General features: G+C 41.8%; 1 protein-coding gene across 6 annotated transcripts in view; it reads right to left on the reverse strand.

Annotated features, from left to right (window-relative positions):
* Positions 1-13,042: 13,042 nt before the first annotated feature.
* DRAM2 (DNA damage regulated autophagy modulator 2) overlaps positions 13,043-24,348 on the reverse strand; it is a 348,983-nt gene continuing 337,677 nt past the window's right edge. For all 6 annotated transcript variants that reach the window (XM_085600128.1, XM_085600142.1, XM_085600136.1 and 3 more), the window contains one exon: positions 13,043-17,598. In XM_085600128.1, the coding sequence (XP_085456254.1) occupies positions 17,488-17,598 (111 nt within the window). In that variant the 3' untranslated portion in view covers positions 13,043-17,487. The remainder of the gene's footprint in view (positions 17,599-24,348) is intronic.

Raw genomic sequence — 24,348 nt, forward strand, 5'->3', positions numbered from 1 at the left:
GACACAGGCAGAGATAATCATGAATGTAATGTTGATAGATTTGGTGTGACTAGAGAGAAAATGAATCGTTCTTTCAAGTTTCCTAATAGGAGTATTAATAATCACTCATCTGGTGTAATTTGTTTGTTTAGATTTCTTTATTAACAGTAATAGCAGATACAATTGCCTACATCCAGTGGCTGGCAAGGAACAATAAAACGTGGCCCTATCAAATTTTGTTTCTTACCATTACCACTTCTCCTCAAAAAAACTTCCCTATCCCACACTACCAAACCCCCCCACATGGACTGCATTAGAGGAGAACGTGTTAACACCTTAAAGGAGAGTAAACACCAGGGGTCTCATTTATGGCATTTTGACATATGGCAGCTCTGCAATATACAAAAGTGAAAGGGCAGGAATGCACTGTGTTTAAGCAATATGATGCATTCCTGTCCTTTCTGTCTGTGCTGGCACCGTTTCGGAATCCTAGTACCAATGTAGGCACCATGGTGTAAGGGGCACCTTCCTGCACAAAAACAATTCTACAAGACGCAGAATGCAGCACACATGGAAAGAGGAACAAACGAGGAGAAATAAACATATTTCTCCTCGTTTCATCTCACCTCTGCAGGCATACGGATTTGGCACTTCTCCAGGCTTACAGCTAAGCCAGGTCCTCTCTGGGCCTGAAACAAGCATCCTGGGACCGGTTTCGAGGTATCACCCCTCATCGACCAGGCTAGCTTTAATTCAGTGGCACCGTGAGCTCAGAGCCCATGTTTGGGCATACCCAGCGCACTTAGGGTGATAAAGCAAAAGACACACAAATGATGGACGGAATGAGGAACAAATCAAACATTCACCCCTAGTTAATAGGTCTGGGTTAAATCCACCATTCGTTTGCTCATCATGCCACTCCAATTTAGGATTTAGTTTCCGGTCCAGAGAGGACTTGGCCTGGTAGTTTAGGCTGGACTGGTCCCATGGGGAGCAGGGTCAAGACTAATTTGCATATGGCTGGGTTTAAACTGAAATGGCATGAGGAGCAAAAAAACAATGGATTTAGGCCCAGATCTCTGTACTGGGGTGAATGTTTGGCATTGTTCAGCATTCTGTCCATCAGTTGTTCTTTTTGCATTTGTCAACCCAAGTGCGACGGCTATGCCCAGACTTGGGTCCTGTGCTATCCATTCCACTGGAATTAAGCTAGCATGGCTGATGAGGGGTGATACCCTGAAACCGGTCCCAGGATGCTTGTTTCTGGTCCAGGGAGGACCTGGCCTGGCAGTTCGGGCTGGACTCTTCCCATGGGAAGCAGGGTCAAGACTGATTTCCATATGGCTGGGTTTAAACTGGAATGGCAGGGGCAGCAAAAAGCTATGGATTTAGCCCCAGATCTCTATACCGGCAAGAATGTTTGAAATTGATCAGCATTCTGTCCATTAATTGTTATTTTTGCTTTTAACATTTCAGCAGAGCAGTAAGAGCTCACTAAACCAACTCTTAGTGTGGCTTATTTCTATAACTTTCCTCCCCCTAACATCTGCAAATTCCTTCTTAAGTCTGCTATCTGGCTGGGGGACGGGGGTAGGTAGGCCTGATATTCATTGCCTGTCCTCCTTTGAAGCCTCATGCTTTACGATTCCTCCACCTTGCCCCGGCATTCCTGTGAAGTTGCAGAGCACTTTACAGCAGATAGCCTCTCCCCTGGATAACCACTTATCACATAATGAAGGCAGCCTTGCTAAGCCTGTTAGCACTGACTGATCAGGGAAAACTGCAGGAAGGCTGTATTTTGGCTTACAAACAAGAAAGTGTTATAGTTTCTTTTCTGTACAAGTTATGATAAATTCAACAAGAGCAATCTGTTGGATTTATCATATCATTATGTTAAGTCTTTGAATTATATTTTATACTTTCCTAGCAATAGTTATGCGTCCATAACATATTGCCATGTTAGCCTCTGAGGACAAGTATCTACAATGGGGAAAACGAAATGGGCAATTCCTCCCTCACCAGGGTTTATAAAACATCTTTTATAAGGACCCTGTTCATAATTACAATACACCCCCCACCACCCTGGGACATCTAGGGGAGACCTGGGGGTTGCCTTATGTAAAGATTATGTAGATTAATACTTCACCGTGCCCACAGCACCAAAGTTGACTTTGCAGTGGATTTCCTACACTGGGGGAAAATAAAGTGGGCCCCCTCACCAGGGTTTATAGGACATCTTTTATAAGGACCCTGCTTAGAGTTACTTGACATTGGGGGTACCTGATATGTAACAATAAAGTAGATTATCACTTTTATAGTGCCCTGCCACCAAAGTCGAATTTGCAGAGAATTTACTTTTTAAAAGCAGTGCTGCAGCTCAGGGATACTTTTAAAATGACCTCGGGCTCTCAGCAGGCCCTATCATAAACTAGGTACTTATAGGTAGTTTTCATCCCCTTGGACTATTATCTACTAGGGACTTATAGGAAAGGTCATGCCAATTATAAGTGTACATCAATGCATGACAGTCGATACACAAACCTGACAGAGGCACACTGGATGGCTAAACAAGAAAATACCCACTTTCTAAAAGTGGCATTTTCAAACCCAGGATATAAAAATCATCCTTACTAAAAGATGCATCCCTATAGCCTGAGTTCAGGCATACTAAACTACATCTTTCTACCTTGTGCCAATGAGAAGTTATGTTTATAAGATGTAATAAATAAACTCCCATTCTATCCTATGGGACAGATAGCCTTTCAATAGTGAAAAACAAAATACACTGTATTTCAGTATCGGGACATGTCACACACCTCAGTACATGTCTTACCTTTTACATACACTGCACCCTGTCCATGGGGCTACCTTGGGCCTACCTTTGGGGTGTCTTTCATGTAAGAAAAGTGAAGGTTATGGCCTGGCAAGTGGGGGCACTTGCCAGGTCGACATGGCAGTACCAAACTGCGCACAGACACTGCAGTGGCAGGTCGGAGTTACATTTACAGGCTGCTCATGTGGGTGGCACAATCAGTGCTGCAGGCCCACTAACAGCATTTGATTTACAGACCCTGGGCACACACAGTGCACTGTACTAGGGACTTACCAGTAAATCAAATATGCAAATCATGGAATCACCAATCCATAAATACAATTTACAGGGAAAGCATATGCACTTTAGCACTGATCAGCAGTGGTAAAGTGCCCAGAGTCATAAAACCAACAAAACAAAAACAGGGTCCAAAACAGGAGGCCAAAAAGCAAAAAGTCAGGGGATAAACCCGCTGGAAAAGCCAGGTCTAACAATGCAAAATTCTGAATTTTCAGCACGGACATTAAGGCAATTTTCTCTAGCTATCTGCTAGCTAGCCCATGGGCTCTCTTTCAAAACATTATTTTAAATGTACTTTCTTTGCATGTCTTTCTACCACATTTCGGAGTTGAGTGTTCCTGCTTAACAGTCCAAACACCTACCTTCTGTGGAGTAACCACTGTGTTACTCTCATTGCTTCAGGCTGCTTGCTTCACCATCACCAGCCTTTGGACCTGTCCAACTAGCAATCTCCAGCACCCTTGGTCAAAGGCAATTTCGCTTCTACCACAGTTACGGTTTCTGGTGCCTGCGTCATCAATACCGAAAAGAGTTCATTATGAGTGTCCAGCGCTGATCTTGCACACATTACATTGCCATGAGCCACTCAACTGCACACTTTTTTATTTATACGGTAACCTGTGGAGACACATCTTTGTATTCAGTGTTTTAAGGTGCACATTTATTTCTCTAAAGAGAAACAGTATCTTCACACTGTGCTAAAGCCATAAGACTATAGCCAATGGACTGTGTCAAGCATTATTAGAGGATAGCTTTGATTTCTGCCGTATTGATTTGTACTAAATCTGCACATTTATCTACATTTAGCTGTGTATTTCATTATTTCATTATTTGGCTAAAAGCATGCTGTGGAAAATTCCTCTATTACTGTTTCTGAATGAGCCTGGTCAGCTATGTGTGAGATGGGAGAAATGGTTGAGATTATTTAAAATTTAAATGATGGCCAGAAATGAAGATTTATTCAATTATAACAGGAAAAAAGCACTCCACTTTACTAGGAATGGAAGAGTAGGAATTTTTCTTCCACCACTTAGTCCTTCTCAGTAAAAGACTCTGATTTTTGTTACTTTGATTCAAGGGGGTATTCCATGGGTGGTGTATAGGAGTTCCCAGGCAACCACCCAATGGGTTTTGATACAAATCCCTCTCCACAACCAATCATAGACAGGGATTTGAGCCAAAATCCTATGGTCCTCGATGCAGGAACAATGCAGAGAAATGTTTTAATTTCTCAAGTTTGTACGAATTTGCACAAATGCTGACAGTACAGCACACATGTAAAGTATGAAAAGTTAAAGGATAGTTTTTGTACTTGAGGTGTCCCCTCCCAGTACAATAACTGTTCCTTAGGGAATGCAGATACCAATGCATTATGGCATAAAGGTGTGTGTGTGTTGGCACACTGCAGCCAATAGTGTCCCAGAAAATGAAGAGATGAAAACAGTGTTGCATTCTAGCAGATATGGTGCTTGTTGCTCTCTCTTTTTCATGCAGCGCTGCGTTGCATTACTGTTTAGTTAATCTGGATCTCTTGTGAAAATTATTCCTGTGCTGATGTGATTGCTGTTTCTAGTAAAGGTTATGTTAAGAGAACAACAGTTGGTAAGTGTTAGGACAAGCCTTAAAATAGTTCATGAACTAATGTGAATAAGAAAAAATGTTCTAGATTTGGCTAGAAATCGTATAGTCAGTCAGCAACTCTTTTCCTGCGTTACGGAGAGAACGCTTCAAAATAGCGAAAACTGGTCATTTTGCCAATGTGTGCATGATGAGAAGTGTTCGGACAGTGTCTGTTGTTCATGAAGTGCAACCATTAGAGTAAATCTAATTTTGTCTGCCGTTGATAAAAAAACACTAAAAGGGGAAGAACCAAAGATTTGTCGCACAGAAAACAATTGCTTCTGATAAAGGCAACAAAAAGGGCATCATAGTGGAGATTTAAGTTCTAATTCTGTTTGTATGAAAAATAAAGATAGCCAAGGTTTAGATAAAGTTAAGACTGGCATGAAATATAGAGAGTGTAATGTTTTACTGGAAGCACAAGATGATGTTTCAGCGTTGATCATTGATGAAGAACCATGATGTCCTCCAACTGTGAAACGAAGATTGATGGAAGAATTGACAAAATAATGGCAAGTCCAGGTTTACCTTTTACCATGAATTCAGATAACAGTTTTTACAACCGTTCAGAAAACACAAAATTAGAGTACAATGCTGTTAAAGCATATGCTTATGAAAGAACAATAATTGACATGATTTGATATTTTGTTACAACTGAAGTCTCCAGGTTAGAAGAATTCTAGGAAATCTATATGTTGCTTCAGGGTAGCATTATCAAGGAACTCGGTGAATTGCTGTAAATCTCAATGCTAACAAACTTGTTTATTGTTCTGAGGATGTCAATTACCCACTCTATTGTATGGCTTTGTCAGATAGTGTTTTAGAAAAGCTTGCTGGATAAATATAAGGTGGTGTTTGGAAAATAACCTGGAAAAATTAAATGTGCCCATTTAACATTCATGAGCAATCCCCATCAGCACCAAGAAACAGTTATCTCAAATGATTAAAAATATGTCAAAATGGACTTCTTCTGTAGATCAGGTAGGAAAGAAATTAAGAAAGTTAAGGCTTTATGCAGATCTGTTGACATTATAACTTGTCCACCTCTTCCTTGTATTGATGAAGTGTTTGCCTTGGTAGAAGAAGCAAGATAATATATTTAATGTGAAATCTGTGTATCACCAGATAAAACTTTCCCCCAGGTCCAGACAAATTACCTGTGGTATTACTCCAGGCAGTGCTTTCACATTCAAAAACGGATGAGAGGAAGTGCTCCGTGAGGCCCTGGGCGATTGACTTTACGGTTGAATGTTAAATCCACCGAGAGGACTCACAGATGGAGCCTCTTGTGTGACCTAAAAAGATTGAGCTGGTACGCAGAACGGTGGCTCATTTAGGTCCCCGGAAAAAGTGACTTGGGTGTCCAGTACTGGTGCCAGGCGACTTTGTTTTTGCCCTGAAGAAATTGCCCTAAAATCACTGTGGCAATGAAATATGTTGGCGCAGTATAAAGCGGTATGCATGATAAGCAACCGATTTTAATTTGAATAAGTGCACATGTGAATAATAAAGTTGGTCTCGAGTAAAGTGTCACTTATTTCCATTTTAATTTCACATGGTCGCATCGTGGGATGTGATCGTCTCACTTCACTTCCCAGCACCTATCCTTTTTTTGATTTGGACACTACATTCATGTATTATTTTCTAAGACAAGATGACTACCGATGATGATAAAAGTGGGCACAGCTGGTGAGTACCAACCAGTGAGCCCGATTGGTGGTGCGCACGTGAGGGGTCATCTTGCCTTTTCACATTTTCTCTGATTTATTTCTGGTTTGTTCTGACTGTGATGTTTAGAACTTTATGCATCTATCACAAATCCTCCTGTACAATGGTCAGGGGGAAATAACGTGGTGACTGCCATTTGTCAAAACGTTTTTTATTTTAAATTGAAGGCAAAAAAGCAGTTGGTTACTACCTCATTACGGAAAAGAGAGGCGTATATTGTAATTACATTCCACGAATACCTACCTCCGCTTTAAATTGTTTGGCCTAAAGAGAGGCGCCTTATAAATCAGGTCTTTATGTATTCTGATTGAGTGCTTTCACATACACCAGAATGTCAGTCAGAATGGCCTCTACCGCTTCAGCATTCCTAAAAAGTATGCATGTCTTGTTGGGAATATCAATGGGTCAGTGGCAGTTCAAGATGATAAAATGGTCAGTGCCAAGTCAACAGGGGCACACAATGTCAGAATGGAAAAGGTTTTACAGAGTCTTCAGAAGAGGAGTTTAACTACAATTACAGAAGTACAACTTTTTTTCACAACAGAAGTAGAATATTTGGGTCATAGAATTTCTGCACAAGGTGTTTTCCTATTAAAACTCTTCTTCGGACAATCAAACAGGTGTCTGAGCGAAGTAGCAAAGATCAATTCAGATTCTTTTTAGGTTTGTGTGAATTCAATTCCAAATGTGTAAACAACTTTGCCACAGTTGCTGCACTAGTGAGGATGTTAAAGAAAGGATTTAAATTTAGCTGGTCACAAGATCACAAAGCTTCCTCTTTCCAACTGAAGAATTTTATTTTAGAAGCTTCTCCACACTCTCCTTCCTTGTACACTGCTAAACTTCTTTTAACATTTGATGCAAGTAGCCATGTCTAGGGGTGTTTTTCACACCAGTAAGATCGGCTAAAACAAGACACTTTTTTGCTTATAGGTCTTTGTCGCAAGCTGAATTGAGGTATTTTACTATAAAAGCGAAGTGCTTGCTTATTCCTGGTGTGTTGAACACTTTAAGACTTGTTTGTGGGTACATTTCTTTTTCAGATAAGCCCTTGCTTTCTTTACCAATGGCAATGGTACTGGGAGAGCTTTTTACAGGATTGTTAGGATTCCTTCTTGGTCACGTGAATATAATATTCTTGTATCGTATCTACCAGGAGCATTACATGTTGAAGGCTACGAGGAATTATATTTTCTTAAAGCAAAGAAATATTTGAGAAATGGTGAGCTAAGGGAGAAACATTTGGTCCCAGAATTACAAGTGTTTCGAAAGGTGACAGAAAGATCTGAGGGCTAAGGGCGAGGTTCTGGTGAAAAGCGAATATTATTGAGCATCATCTTTAGTTCATGAAGAGTGTTGGTATTACTCATGCTAATCATGTTGGAAAAACTACTATAAGAAGGACAGTGTGATCGGTTTTCTAGTTGCCATATATGGAAAAATTGAGCTCTGGTTTTGTACAGAGCTGAGTACAGGGTGTTAATGAAGACAAATTATTCAAATTACATAGTGCAGTCAGGATTTCCAGACAGTGCTTGGATGAATCTTGCTATGGATTTCTTGGGGCCATGTAAAGGTTGGATTTAGGAGAGGGTGTATGCTATTGATCCAACAGATCATTTTTCAAAGGTTACTGAGTTGAAGTGGAGTAAACACACTGACACTGACTCAGTGTTGGAATTTTTGCAAGATTGTTTCAATAAAGAGGGATTTCCCAACTGCAGTACGACTGGTATTGCCATCCAGTTCAAAAGCTTAAACATTTTTTAGAGGCTTCAACGATAAAACATAGGAGAATGGCTCTGTATTTCCACATTAGGTTTGGGTTTGTAGATAGGTTTATTAAGGTCAAAGGAGTTCAAATTGCATCCATGTGAGAAATATATGTAAAACTACATTTTGGGAATCTCATTTAGTCATATTATTGTCTCCAAACCAACACCACACGTTTTGCCTCTTTTAAATTGTTGAAGCAGGGAGTTCTGCACACTGGTTTGAATCTAGTTTGTTTAGATTGAAATTCTGTGAAGGCAGTTCCTCTTAGAGATATATGACTAAATGGGCACAGCGCAATGTCAGTGATAAACAAATTAAGGTCTTAAATGAAACTCCTTTATATACCAGTGGTCCTGCTAATGTTTGGCCTCATGTGGGAGATCTTTTCAAAATGAAAAAGCTTAGTCAAAAACGAAGAGTCTACATTTTTGGAAGTGTTTATGGTTGTTCTCTCTGGCAAGACCTCTCTTTTACAATGGTACATCGTGAAACCTTGAACTAGAGGTTAACTTTAAGGGTAAGTTTGAAAACAATTTTTCCATAAAAGATATTATCCGATTTTTATTCCAAATTGTAGAAGGTCATCCTCCACTAACAGGGGTGAGATATTTTCTTTATCATTTCAAAAATATTCCCAAGAGGTGTAGATAAATTCTACTGGACAGTGCTCAGAGGAGGCACCAATGGTACTTTAACAAAAATATTTCCTGATTACATTATTTTTGGGGAGGGAGTGTCCTGCTGAATGTAAAGAACGTGTACCATTGCACTCAGTGGCCCAACTGCAAATGAATCTGGTTTCCAGATTTTATTTTGACCCTGGCACATATGAAGGCTTGCGTGCTGCTGCAGGTCTAACCCTCACACTAACATTGAGGCACAGAGTCTGGCTCTGAAATCATGGAGTGGTGCCGAAAATGTACCCTTCCCTGGGCACAAATCTACTGTGTATCTTAAGCAATATACTGTGAGAGGTGGTGGGAACATACCCTGCTTTTGGTTATCTGTAGCAGAACACCCCTTTTTACATGTTCAGGGATATGAACTATTTGCCTACAGGCCCGCTCAAATAAAGCTCAACTCATGTGTCATGACCTAACACTTCGCTGACAACCCTATGTGAATGTCAAGTTCTTGTGCATGTACGGTATAACATAGTAGCACTCCATATTGTTTGTGTGTGTGTATGTATGCTGCCACCATTCTGGATTGCCCCTGGTCTGACATGGCACGTGAAGGGGGTTGTAAAGCAGCCCGCACCCAGTGGAAGAGTACTGCCTGCATTCCTGAGATGGAGGATATAACACTAAACATAGCAGTGTGGGGGACAAAGACAGGGCTGCCATTAAGTAAATCGTTATGGCCTTTATAGCAAGGGATTGTTAATTAGCTATTCTTGAGCACTCCCATTTGGTTAATTGCGTGGGGGATGGGGTGAGTCAGCAGCTAGTGAGAGGGAAGTTTCTGGTTAAAGCGTGGGTCCTTTGTTTCCCTTTGAGTGGTCCATCCTTGAAGGCCGATGAGCCTGACACAGAGCTTCATACCTAGTGTGCTCAATTTGTGAGCACTCCTATTTGGGCCAGCATTATCACTCCCTGCTGTGTAGATCCATCATTATGCAAAAAGAACATGTCTTCACTGCTACGGACAAATTAATTATGAAAAGAAACCACATCAAACTTGTTTCAAACCCCAGACAGTTGAGCCACAACTTTGTCTGAAAGTACAGTATAAAAGTGGACCCTTAGTGCCCCCACCTTTTTCACATTCGAGTGCTTCAATTCCTGCGATGGGCCACTGTTCCAGGACTGGTATCACTGATAGTCAGTGTTCCGAAGGGGAGGGGCTCTAACCTGGTTTCCGCAACTAGCAGATGCTGTGGATCAACAAATGCAGGCAGTACTCAACAAATGTTGTCGTCACAGCTCATTACTCACACAATTTTTATTGATGAAGGAATTTGGAACTGTCTCATATTGATGTCACAGCTCTTAATAGCCCCTGAAGAAGGGATTAGCTCAAATCCCGAAATGCATTGGGCATGGCTGGGCAACTTTGTATGAATTTCTAAATGTTCAAATGAATATTCACGTTTTTTATTCATATACAATTTCAAGTGGAATACAATTGTAATACATTGTGTTTTTGCAGACAGTGTTTTGTGCTAAGAGAATCAACAAAATATCTGTTTCTTAAATATTATACCTGAGATAAAAGTTTTTATTGAAATCAAAATTATAATCAGTGATCTTTGTTGTAATATAATGTGAAGTTTATATACTTTTGATTACTGCTGTGCATCCAGTATACTGGTGGTTTTCCACCAGAAGAATTTGTTTGTGGAGCTGCTGCCATTTCAGCTGGCTGACCATATAGAGAAAAAATGGGATTGTACAACAAGCACCAACGAGTGCAACAGCTCTCCTCATGCCCTGTCCACTGGCACACTGTTGCTTGGAAATCACAAGTGCCCTTTATCAAGTAATTCAATATGCCTGAAAAATATTGACAGTGAACCTTTGGCACACAGAGTTTGGTAGGGCCATTTAGCGAACACTGCTATCCCCGAACAAGAACTGAATAGTCATTTACTATGGATGATCTACGGGTCACAGAATGCTAGGAAGCAGCCCTGCTGTAACAAAACGAGCCTGCATCTGAGATTTAATCGTGATTACTTCCATGTTTTCATTCCGTAGAGAACCCCACAGACACAAGTAGAACATCCCTGTAGAGGTGTTTTTTCCATGTGTACCGTAGTAAGTTCTTCCATGACTAAAATACTTATTTTTTTTCTAAAAAGACAAGCATTAAGCAATACTGCATCTAATGTGTGATTGTTTGACTTTTGAGTCTCTACCCCAACACTACCTCCCTGAGTCGAGTTGGACTGCTCGCCCGTGCTACCCTGAGAGTCAAGTGTGGAAAGGTCTGTATCTGGATCAGTAAGCGGAGCCATAGTAGGAGGGGCCCCCAAAAAACAGTGGCAAACTACCTCATTTGCTATGGCAGGGGTCCACACTAGCCCCTCTCTTCCCTCACCCCGTCAAATGGAATGACAATATTTCCTTTCACATCCTTATAAACACCAAATGAGCATGGTCTCATTTTTGCACCTTCTCTTTGTTCCATTATGATCCTGTCTTAATAACAATAACTGACTTTAACACCTCTACAACCATTACTTCATTCTCATACTTCCACTCATACTTCTGCACATTATTGCCTCGTTTTGTCCTCATCACATCTGCAACACTGATTTCAACTTCTTTGACACTGTTCAAAACATTATATATTTTCATACTTGTCTGCTGTACATTCTCTACTCTTTTCCTTATCTCCTTACCCCTACAATTACTACATGCTTTGAAAGCCTCATCCACAGGCATCTATCCGGTATTCAAACATGTAAACCACTTATGGTTCCTTAACACTTCAAGCAAGAAGTCTCTCTAGCTGAAGTGGACATGTTGAAATGTCTCTTTTAAGGCAACTTTGGTGGATAAAATTATTTTTACTCTTCTCCAAAGAGAAGAAAATGGGCAAAGGCGCTAAAGACACTGAGCTGTATGTGAAACTCTCCTTCTCGTTGGACATCATGTACATGGTGGGAGAATCAGCCATGAATATCGCTTCAACACCTCGAATTGAACCTACACAAAACATAGTTACTTCTCTTCCTTCTCCGCCCCCATTGCCTCATACTTGACAATGATTTGTTGGAGTGTTTCAGAAGAAAACTGAGTGGTTACATGTATAGACTGAAAGACTTTGGGGACAGGATAGATCCTTGTGGATCTCCTGGTTTACAAACAGGGTCAGGGCTGACTTCTTGTACCAGAGAGGCTTCAGTCAAGTTAGTCCAGTAAGGAGTGGGGAATGCGCTATTGTCTTACAATTTGTGTCACAAGACAGCATTGGTTAGCAGTACATATGTGTTTTATGAGTTATGATTCTTTAGCACTGAGTGGAATATTCAGTTGAGATTAAAAGCTAGGCAGATCTAATTTTAGCCAAGATAGAGAAAGGTGCAAGAAGAGTCCTGCAATAAGTGGGCCTCTGCATCAGTTAGCTTTGAGTTACACCCTCATTTCAACATTGTAGCATGGGTGGATGGGCCATATGGGACACAGGAAGGTTGAGGACCAGGAGGCTGTTTTCAAAGAGTATGGAGAGAGAGATTTTCAGCTATATATTCAGGAAAACACATATAAAGCTCTCCCCTCCTAGAATTGTCGAAGGGACAGTTAGACTCACTCAATTCACTTTCTTGAAACAATATGGGGCTGTTGTCATCAGATTTTCCAGGGTTGTTTTTAGGTCCCATCAGTCCATTGTAGTGTTCAAGAATTAATTTTACTCTTGCTAATTTGCCAATGACAATGTTAGTAAATTATTGGATCATCTAAGCATGTGCCAAGACGCTGGACTAACAGGTCAGCTTCCTGCCATGCTTGTCTGGTACTCTGCAACGTGGTAGCAGTCAAAGCTACACAAGCTTTTTGTCTGGAGTCTGCACACCATGGTGCAGTCATGGGTCCTGATGCTTTCCATTGTTGTCAATGTTTTAACTCTGGGGGTGGCTGCAAGGCACATCTTCAATTGCTCGACCAAGGCATCATCAACTTTATTGTTTACCTTTTTGGCAACTTCACTTTTGGTGTCTTCCTTTCCTGCTCCAGTGGGCACAAAACATTTGTACAATATATTAGAAAACAGACCAACAGGACATGTTGCAGGCAACAAAATCTGAGCCAAAAGAAAAGAAAAATCCCCAAGTCTACAGAAAAGAGCCACCACATGTGTGCAAATACTACTTCAAACAAGTTTAGTTTGTGAAAATAATTTTATTCAAAGAGCAGCATATTGCTTCAAGGCCCAATTTGTCCTGTATCTGGATTGATAGGAGCACAGTATAGTAAAAATAATGACAATATTTTACAATTTTTCAGATTTTCACAGTTTATTTGGCAAAACATACACCCTGTAACTATTGGAAAAACATACAAGGGAGAAAATCTCCTTTCTGAACAAGGAATGTTTTGAAGAAAGTGTAATTAACAACTATTTTCCTACATAAATGTATTTCATTGACAATGTCCCAGTCAAGAGATTAAGGAGAGTACAAAATATGAATATTATCTTTTCCCAGCTGAATCAAACGTATATATGGTAAGTGCTATAAGCGTTAAGTATTACTTTAGATGAAATGACATGATGCGTGTGTTACATTTGAATACGGCAACTTCCATATGATAAGTGATTCCTGAATAATTACTGCAAATCACATAGTTTGCAATGAGTTTGCTCATTATGCAGAGAAACACAAAATACTGATTTAGTAGACTGTTATTGTAGAAACACAATGGTCATATAACATTTTAAGATCACTACAGAAGAGTTATACACCATTTACAGACAAACAAGCCAATTTGATCGACTGAGTTTATGCTTAATATTGTAGAAAACAAACTTGAATGCCTGGTATTAGTAGCACACATCTTCATTAATTGGTCAATAGCCAATACATCTATTATCTAAAGGCATTGGTGCTTAGTGGGAAATGCAGGGAGTGTGCAATTAGGTCTAGCACCATGACAAACGGAATCAGGAGGTGGAGCCTTCAGTGAGATATCTGAAAATACAGAGCAGTTTATTTCGGACAGCATCAACATGTGTGCAATGAAGCTAAGTACAGTGCTGTGGACGTTACCCCTCCAAGCCAATCAACAGTAACAGATATTTCAAATCAGAGGAATATTGTATGGTACATTATCTCACAATTCAAGTACGGGTGCAGTATCTCATGATTAATTCCCCGTCAGCATTTCATTAAAACATACCTCATGATTTCCCACCAAATAAGCCTTTCATCAAACATACATTTTGTGACACATTGCCTCTAAGGCATGCTATGGCACATTATAACATTTATTTGATTTGAATTTGGTACACACATGACACAACACTACAAACTGAATGGCCTTTTGTTGCTTGCAGTTAATATCAGTTACAGGAGCATCATGTTCTTAGGCAGTGCAATGTTTTTAGTAGTACATAGAAAATAAGGGAACAGACACAAGATCTCAAGATAAGTTGCACAGAGTTTCACAACTGCAGACTAACCAAACAGTTGGTCCAGTAGCTTGTCGCTCAGACCTGTAAGAATTGATGCAAAATGGCTAAAACTTTGACCTGAGCCTTTTCGTTGACTGGCCTACACTAGACATATCTTCAGATCAAGTGGCATGTTCACAATGTGTTTAGATGCTAGTTGTCTGAGTTCTGTGGCTGTTTCACTATATAATTAAGGGAAATATTCACATACAGGTTGTTTCACAATTCTAATAATGAGTACACCCACATCTAAATTTCTTCCTATCACTAAGGAGCCGGACTATTGTAGATTACTATTTCCAAGAAATGGAAGAGTGGTGGAACATTTGAATGGGGATTTTAGACACTGAATCATGAGTTCGTTTTGGAACCACTTAACTTCAATGATCCTCCCAGCACTAAATGTTCAATATGCAAATACTGTCATGAGATCGGGCCGGTTTCAGAGTTTAGCTAATAGAATTTTTGGATGCAATTGGGATACATTTTCTTTCTCCACCAAGTTATCAGAGTGAAATTTATCATATTTAGAAATGCCAACAAAAGAGCAGAGATATCTCTTCCAAAGTGGCTGCGTCTAATCTTTAGCTACAAACCTACAAGCCCATGCCAGATGGGGAATTTCTACCACAAATGAGGAAACTGAAAGTTTAGCTCCAAAAACGGAAGTATATTGTCAGAGCCGCAATGTCTCATTTAACAATAAATCTAAGGTGGCCCAAATGACACTCTTGAGCAGGGGTCATCAAACTGGGGGGGCGGCCACCTCTAGGGGGGCCTCAAGTGATCCCGGGGGAGAATGGGGGGGGGGGGGGGGTACGATGACCAAGCTCTGGCTAGAAGAAGCTGATAACAGTGCTTTGTTTTAAGCTGAAAATATAGCGGCAGTGAGCCGCTCTGTAATGGGCCATCACTAACATCTTTTGTCATTTATATTCTAGCTGGTAGTATGTGTCAAACGGGAAGGGACTCCAAATATTCTTCAAAACCCCCACTTCTAATAATCACACTGTGAATACATGTACACATTAGTAAGTCCTGCCTTACTAGAATAGTATGTGTGGCAATTATGTATTTGATTGCATTTAAAATAATAACATAACTTAACTGCAATGCTTAAATACATCTAGACATATTTAAACAGTGACAATTTAATAGAATAACTGTGAAAAATTCTGAAGGGCAGCCCAATGATTTAAAAACTTTGAAGACCACTGCTGTGGAGTTTGTGGGTTAGTTATGTAGCAACCAAACCAGGGATGCAGTTATTCGATAGTCTAGCCCGCTCTTGGATTCTGACCCTGTGCCACATCTTCCAATAATGTGGTGTATGCAATAAACCCATGAGTTTGCATGATGGCTCTACAAGCAAACTCTAATGAATAGAAAGCCCCACATGAGGGGCACAAGATAAGTAAAGCCTGGGACGATGTCGGCAGGTCCACACACCCTTCTACAGACCTGAAGAGGCCATAAACAGACTGGGCGTAAAGCGTCGACTAAGTATTAGGAGGAGTCCACATTGACAGTTGGAAAAAAAACATTGATTTAAGGACCGCTAGACTAACTCCACTGGATTTTCTGCACATAAACATTAGGCTACGGCTACAGTTAAAAAGAACTATCTCTTGATGGATTTGGCTTGAAAATACACATTGGGCCATTTATTTATACACATACGAGGATAGTGTGACTGTGGTCATAAAGTTCTTGGAATTATCTTCATAACAAGTGGTTGATGTATAGTAGCATTGAAGGAGGCATTTGGACTTAAACGTTTATTTAATAATTATGTGTGTGTTATTGCTGACTAAAGAAATCTAATTTAGAATTTATCCCTCTAGTGTTCCTTTTCTACATGTCTCATTTACCAGCATGTTAGGGACACTTTAAATGTGTTTACCTGAAAGTATGGCACCTTTTTCATGCCAGTCCTTCATGAAGTAAACTCCAGCAGGCATGGTGGTGCATGAGCCACTATAGATCGACCGGCTGATCCATTACCCGTATCATCATACATTGATGGAGACATTGGTCACGTAAGAGGCCTTTGCCAGGGATAAGCATCAGTTAGCAAGATATTTGCTATCAAAGTCCCAACAACAATGGCGGGGATGCCATCTGAACTGTGGCAGGGATATGTGTTGAGTTAGGATGGATTTTTCATTACTGTCCTGCTATACATGAGGCTTATAGTAACTGATGAATAAGTAAGTACAGTACATTAAATAGGAATTTCATGGTATGATACCTGATAAAAATGTCATGCAACATAACAGATGGAAGTCTTAGAACCACAGCTTAGCAACAATAAATAGCTCTGTATCCAGGGGTAATTATTTTAGTGACATATTATCTAATTAACAATGCAGAACTATTCTCACATATTCACCACTAGCCACACTAAGGCTACAACACTAATGTGCGTGGGATCTTAAATATATATAGTCTTCTCTCTCTACGGTTGGTCGTAAAAGATATTGGAACAATAGTAAGGAATGCCCATGCTGCCACTGCCTATAAGTGGTGACAATTCACACAAATTGTTTGCAGAAATATAAAAACCCACAGTTCTCTTTTACTCATTTGGCGTTTTTGGTTACCCATCTCTGGTATCTGTATATTCGACGGTTGCTATAAAATAGCAGGCAGTGAAGAGAGTCTAACTTCTCCCAGCCTAGAAATGTAGGACCTTTGAACATGTAATCCTTCCTTGTAAATTGCCCCACCCCCTCAAAATACTGAAGCTCGCTCCAGCACTGTGTTGTAGCTTTCATTTTCTTTGAGGAGACTGACAGTCTCATAAAGTGGTTCTATTTGTTGAAATAACTAGGAACTTCTTTAACTGTAACCATCATAGCTTATTTTGTGCTCATGAAAATGGCGCTAATGTGAGGGGTTAGGAAATCTGCCTCTAGACGTGCCCATGCTTCATACATGCAGAGCATGACTGGCCTGGTCGATGACCCCAATTGACAAACCCTCACTCCAGCCATGACAAGCAGTTCCCATTTAAGGTTCAAGGCACTCATATTAGAACAACAGGATTCATGCTATTATCTGAAATGTTTTACAAAAAGCAGTAATAAAATTCCTGAGCATTAAAACGGAGATACATTCAGTGTCTTCTATTTAGTGAAATGTGGCCGTTTCCTTCATATACTTCCAGACATCAGTGGTGTTGACTCATCATATGCAGAGGGGTTTCTTGATGACTGATACAGGTCGGGTCCACTCAAATTGACGTCAACGTGCAAGGAGATTTTCTATAAAATAAACAGTACAATTGGAATACAAAATCATGAACGTTTGAGAACACGTCATATTTAGGTCATGTGCATGTTATTTCACAGTGAATTTATTTTAAAAAAATTTTAGGTCGAGGACCGTCCGGTCTGCCAAAGGCAGAACCGGAAGTTGGAGATTTAATGACTTGGAGAAGAGGGGCTTGAACCCGCCCCTCTTCTCCCCTGTTCTCTATTGGCTGGCCTCTTGAATGCTGGCCAGCCATTGGAGAAGAGGTCCGTCACTCCGAACAGGCCCCGTCCTTTTCGGATTCGGGGGCGTGTTTTTTTCAACTTTTCTGATTATCTCCTCCAGCCAATGGCAAGAGGAGAGAAAAGAAAAACACGCCCCCGAATCGGAAACCACCGCTGCCTTTCTCCGAGGCATTTCTGCTTCGCCTCGGAGAAAGGCAGTGGTGTGCTGGACCGCGCTTGCCTTTTGCTCTGCCTTGTTTAATATTACTCCGGTCACCCTAGACCTTTGCATAGTGGGATACCTAACTAGGCTCTTACAATGTTGGAGGCAAAATTAAAAGCGCCACTGCTGTTCATTTGAAAGCTACATTCTATGTATACAAAGGTTTTACCATAATCATACGGCGAACCCGAATCTTCTTGTGCCACCCACCAGGATTACAACCAATCACGTACGAGTAAACATATTCTATTAGTGGCTGGAACCTGTAGAAATCATGGATTGGTTGGAGATTGTTTCTGGCAGGATTGGTTAAATGTTTTTGGTCGCGTTATTCATTGGTTGAAGTGGCTCGGAGACTGTACTCTAGTTTTGGATTGGATGAGAAAACCCTGCTAACTGCTTCTCAAGAATGCTTCTTGAGTGTACGTGATCGCGCACGTCACGGGCACCGGATAAAATTGCAGTCCAGCCGTTCGAGCTCTTGGCCTCCTCCGACTCAGCTAACTCTAAGCCAGGTAGGAAGAATGTATCTGGTTTCCAGGAATCATAGGCTCTTGTTTTTATTTTGAGCAATTAAAATTTTGACGGGCAGGAATGGTAGCTTCCTCAGCCCCAAACTCCGTTGGTTTCTGTGTCACCCCCCCCCCCCCATCACCACAGGAACTGTACTTAAAACGGAAGGCGCATATTTTTTTGCACCCTTCCCGTGGATGCAGAAACAGGTGACTAGTTTAGTCATGTCACTCGCCTTCCCTTTCTTTGAAAAGGACAGTATTCTAATTATTTTTGTGTATACTTACGTTTTGTTCCTTGTGATCCTTTCACTTGCTTCGAGCACAGTAAACAGCGTTACGGAGGTCCTCTGGATAATTTATTACAGCTAATGTGCCGTGTTTGCAGTACAGTCTGTACAGGAGATGAGAACAGTGTGCTTAAATATTTTTTCTGGCATAGCAGAGCGCCCTGCAAAATGTATAACGGTTTCCAATGGAGTGAAATCAGTGACCTAGAGTTACCCTAGTAGTAGGGTACCTGTTTGCCACTTACAATTCCTGCTGCTATTCGATTAAATGTATTGCGCAATTGCGGAGTGGTGTAGGTACGCTAAATTAGGAAATACATTAGTGCAGATACTCAGTACATCTCTGTTAAAAGCGTTAAAGAGCAGCTCTGCCCAGGTACTGCAACGGCAGACTAGGTGCAAGCGGCGATGGTCCAGGATCACTGGCTTCTCTGGCTGTCCCAAAGGGTGCTGTGTACCCGGCTGGCTTGTGAACTGATTAGATAAGCCCCACATCAAAAGCAGCACAGAGAAATCTATACCTGTGCTCGGGGCTTTAAGCATACATGCCAACATTTCAGAAGAGCAAAGTGGGAGATTTAAAAAAAAAAAAAAAACATCGGGAGAATGGGGCTTGAATCGGGTTACTGTCATGTATGGGCCTTGGAAGTGTGCTGCTGCAGGATTGGACATTTGAAACGCAAATGCACGTTTTTTTCTTACCTTTCAGAAGCATGGAGCACAATGGCAGGCAGAGAGAGGGTGATGCAAGTCTTGTGCACTAGCCTGGCAGGTTGCTGGCAGTGCATACCCCTCGCCCCCCCCTTCACCCCCCCCCCATATGTGGGGCAGCCCCCTAGTACTTCATAAGTCTTTTAAAGACCATTCACTTGTTAATGAGGCTTTGTTGGTTTTTCACCCCTTCTAGAGACCCTGCATCGACACTCTAAGTATTGCTGGAAGAATTAGCACGTTACATAATACTAAGCCCTGTCAGCTGAAAGTGAAACCCCCAAGGAATCGGGTTTTTGCTTGCAGGAATCGGGAGGCGGGAGACTAGCCTTTAAATCGGTAGTCTCCCGCCTGAATCGGGAGGGTTGGCATGCCTGCTTTAAGTGGGATTAAAAAACTGAGGGAGTCTCTGATAGAGTGCTGTAGTTGGAGGGCGTGGCTTAAAACACAAAAGCTAAACATCTGCGCTTAGTATAGTGTGCCGTCCAATTGGTATTTTGGTGCTTCTGTCCATTCATCCATATGTATAACACAACAAGTATCATTACACCTACAACAAGCCAGGGCTATTGGCAAGCCAGGGCTATTGGCTTTGTCGATGGTTGTAAGTTGCATAAGATAAATCAGCAACAACTGTCACTTCGTTGTATATAATATTGAAAATGCTACTTGCGGGCAAGGTTGTGGCGTAAGGCTAGAGAAGCTGACCTGCGAGCTGAGAAAGCAGGTTCAAGCCTCATGTTGGCTCAATCAACATCCTGTGATTTAAAAAGTGAATATGCCTTTGTATAATGTAACCAGTGCTCATGAAAAGCGCTTTAAGTTTGCACTATATAAAACTGAAAAACGAGTTTCTTGGAAATTACATCAAAGGCAGTGCCGGGTAGTACAATTGCAGAGTTAAGGGTTTTTTTTTTCCACCCTTAAAAGAACATAATAGCTGTCTTAGGCCTTATATAAAAAGTTTCAGAATGTCAAATAAAATGCTTGCAAAGCATTAATTTAATTCCCCAGAATCCAAAACTGGAAAAAAATATCCGAACATTTGGAGCTCTGCAGCAGCTCAGGAATTCGATTTATGGGCCTCTATGAAAAATAGAACTCTCCTTTCAGTCCTGCTAAATACACTAAATACAAAGACACTCAACAGATGCTGGATGAAGTCGACTGTAGCATAGAAGAGAGAACAATACATCTGAAGGGGGCATGCTTTATCGTCTGTGTGAATTATCGGGAGTGTGTATTCCAGTTCCTAGGTGATTTCTGATGTGCTCGAGTTTGAAGTGGAATTTGTTACAGTTTCTAGGTGTTTTCTGATCCTTATGAGTACTATGGGGAGAGTGTCCAGTTTCTACAAGTTTTTGTACCTTCCCGCCTTCTAAGTGGAGTGCATTCTAATTTCACAGTGCTTTCTGGTCTGTCTGATTTCTAATGGAACTGTGTTCCAGTTTCTAGGTGATTTCTTATCTGCCTCAGTTTTGCAGAGAAGTATATTTGCTTCTAGGTGCTTTCTGATCTTCCCAAGTTTAAAGTGCAGGTTCTTCCAGTTTCTAGGTGCTTTCAGATGGGCCGGGGTACTAAGGGGAGATGTGTTCCAGCTTCCAGATGCTCTCTGATCTGTCTGAAATCTAAGGGGAGTGTCTGACATGTTCCAGATGTCTTTCTCCTCTTGTGGATGGTAAACAAAATAATGTCATGAGCAATGCCAATAGCTCTAACTTTAGCAATGCCGAGACCATTGCATTGTAAATGCTTGTTGTTGATTTGTTTGCATGAGTACATTCTACACTGCATATACAGCACCGTGCAATTCAAGTAATCAATGTGGAATGTCTCAGTGGGTCAGTGTATCGCATACAGTAATGTAAACATCAACAAGAGACATTGGTTCTTTAATATATCTACAACAAGTGATAGAGATAACAATTTGAACTAGCAGGGCAAGTGATGGTGGCACCAGATAAACCTCTAATAATTTAGGTACCGGTATAGCCCCGTAGGCATTGTAAAACTTGTCCCGTAGACCATCCAGGCCAAAAGTTTCCAGGACCCAGCTAACTCCCATATTGCTGCCGGCAGTTCTTGTTCTGTTATGGGCTGATGCAAATCCTCTTGGGCCGCTCGATCAACAGTAGATAACTCCAGGGTATCAAGGAATGCATGCATGAGAGCTTCATAGGCGACAGGGACTGGGTCATATAAAACTCTGTAGTTATATTAAGTATGTTGTAAATACGTTGTGTATGTCCAACTGGGTAGTGACCATGTTCCCGGGAGCTTGCTGTGCTGCCATGATCGGCACTGATGAATTTGCGCTGCGCAGAAGCCAGGCCAGAAGCCCGGCAGCCTTGTCCATCTCTGCATGCATCCTGGCATGGAAGGCCCTAAAGTCAAGCCAATGCAACTGAGACACTAATTGAGCATGCAGATCCCTGCCAGCTGTGAGGGCTCGATGGCCCATTGGGGCCTTCCGAGCCCCTGCCACAAGTGCACTCAAGGACACCTCCAAGGCTGTTAATTCTCTATGCAGGTCTGTCCGTACCCCCGTCACAGTGGTGGTGCAATGTCCCCACAAGACTACTTTTAGTGCCTTCCACTCCGTCAGTATGGACGTCCTGTGCCCCAGTAGTTAGTCAGCATTTCAAGCACCCGGTCTTCCAGCACGGCCGGCTGCAGTCGCCAGGTGGGAACAGGTGGGCGGCGACCTCCCAAATGTAAGTGTAATAGCAGGGGATTGTGGTCTGAAAAAGTATGACCATAGTATTCTCCAGCTGTTACTTGTGCATGTATTACCGGTGGACAGAGGATATGGTCTAACCTGACATGTAAGTCATCTGGCGGTGAGTAGTAAAAGTATTCCTTCATATCAGGGTGTAGTGTCCATCAGAAATCTTGGAGAGACCATTGCACCATCCACTGCGCCAGTCCCATCGTGGTCGATACCACAAGGGAGGTCAGTAAGGGGGTATGGGAGCAATTCAACCCAGGACCCAGCACTCTGTTGAAGTCTCGCCCTAAATAGCCATGGAATATGCTCCCACTTCTCAAAGAGAACGGTGTGGAAACAAGATCTGGGCCTTTTTCTCCCTCCAGAAATTCACAACACGAAGGCTGCTGCAGAAGGAGCGGCCCTCGTAATCCTTCACCCTGTTCTCCAGTTCCCGCACCCTAGTCATCAATGTGCAAACTTGACCCTCCAGATCTCTCACAATGGATTGCAGTTCCCCAAGGCTGCATCCGCCTGTGTGACTCAGCCAGCCAGCTTCTTCTGGTCATCTTGCAGTAGGTTTAGGTCAATTGCCACTGCGTCTATGTGATTGCGCAGGTCCTGACATGTTTCCACGATGGCTGCCAGGATTTGGTCAAGTTTTCCACCTGAAATGGGTTCCCCTGTCCTCTCCTCTGCTCATCAGGGAGTTTGCTCTTGGTGACCCAACAAATGTGGTCTAGGCCCCCCACGCCTCCAGATATTTCACAACAGACACCTCAGTCCAAGCAGATCGCCTGGGTTGATGGCAGCAGGCAAAAGGGCTGTCAGTCTACCCTCAGTGATAATTCTCAACTCAGTGTAGCAGTGTGATCGCAGAGGCCTCTAGATAGAATCTGCTAGCCAAGACAGGCGACGGAGGGTCCAGATCACTTGTAATAGCATTAATGTCAGTGGAGAGGGGAGGAGGTCCAGCACCCCCACACCCTAATCCTCACTCTAGTAGCATCTCAGAACAGCCCAACAACGGCACTTCCACCACTGCCAGCCTCACCACACAATGGTGCCAGGGGAGAACCAATGTGTAATGGTGTATTTCACCTTCACCAGCCCCCCAGGGTTTTTCACAGCCCCTCAGATCTTCACGGGGGAGGGAGCCGTGGCCACAGCCAACAGTAAAGGCTCCGGGGCCTTGTGCGTATGTCACATCAATCTGGGGGTAGGCACACCGCAGGGGGACCCACCTCTCCTCTCCCCACCCACAGAAACTCTGCAGCTGAGATAATAGAAACAAGCATTTGCAATGCAATCGGTCTCGCCTTTGGGACCTTATATATATTTAGCTATGCAGCACATTAGCCTGGGTTAGGAAACATCTACTGTTCTTTAACATGGAGGGAAAGTATGCACCAAACTGCGTGACACGCCAGGTATGGGAACACATGGAGAGAAATATAGCCTTTCAGCAGGAAATGGTATGGTCCAAAGCTGTTTTTAAAATAAAATCAGGGCCTTCAGTGGTCATAACTCTGAAAATACAAGATTTGAAAAAAATATTATTGTCTATGGGTGCTCGTGGAAGACAATTTCCATTGATTGGAATCTAGAGAATGCTAAAGTGATTCTGGTATTTTACTCACCTCAGCTGGTCGTTTTCTATCAAGAAAGTTAAATAGAGGCAGTTGCCAGAAAAAAATGAAAAAGAGAAAGTCCCTCAGCAGAAAGCGATTCTGGTATTGTACTGACCTCTACTGGTCGTTTTCTATCAAGACAGTTAGATAGAGGCAGTTGAACAGAAAAGAAAGTGCCTAAGCGGAGGCAGACAAGTCATAGGGCTGATCTCCAGAGCCCACAAAGTACATACACATATAAGTATAAACTAAAGTATATACAAGAGGTCTCAAATGCTAGACCAAAAAAAGAACACAGACTACATGGTTGAGGGCTTTACATGATTATTTTGTTGCAATGCATGATGCATTTAATTTGAGGGCAGATCACATGAGCTTTGCAGACCATACATCGCTGATTCTTAGATTTGTTTAGATAAAGTTTTACCAACTCTTTTAACTAGACTGTGTGAAGGGCTATTAT

The sequence above is a fragment of the Triturus cristatus genome, chromosome 1_2 (genome assembly GCF_964204655.1).
Source record: "Triturus cristatus chromosome 1_2, aTriCri1.1, whole genome shotgun sequence".
Lineage (NCBI taxonomy): Eukaryota > Metazoa > Chordata > Amphibia > Caudata > Salamandridae > Triturus > Triturus cristatus.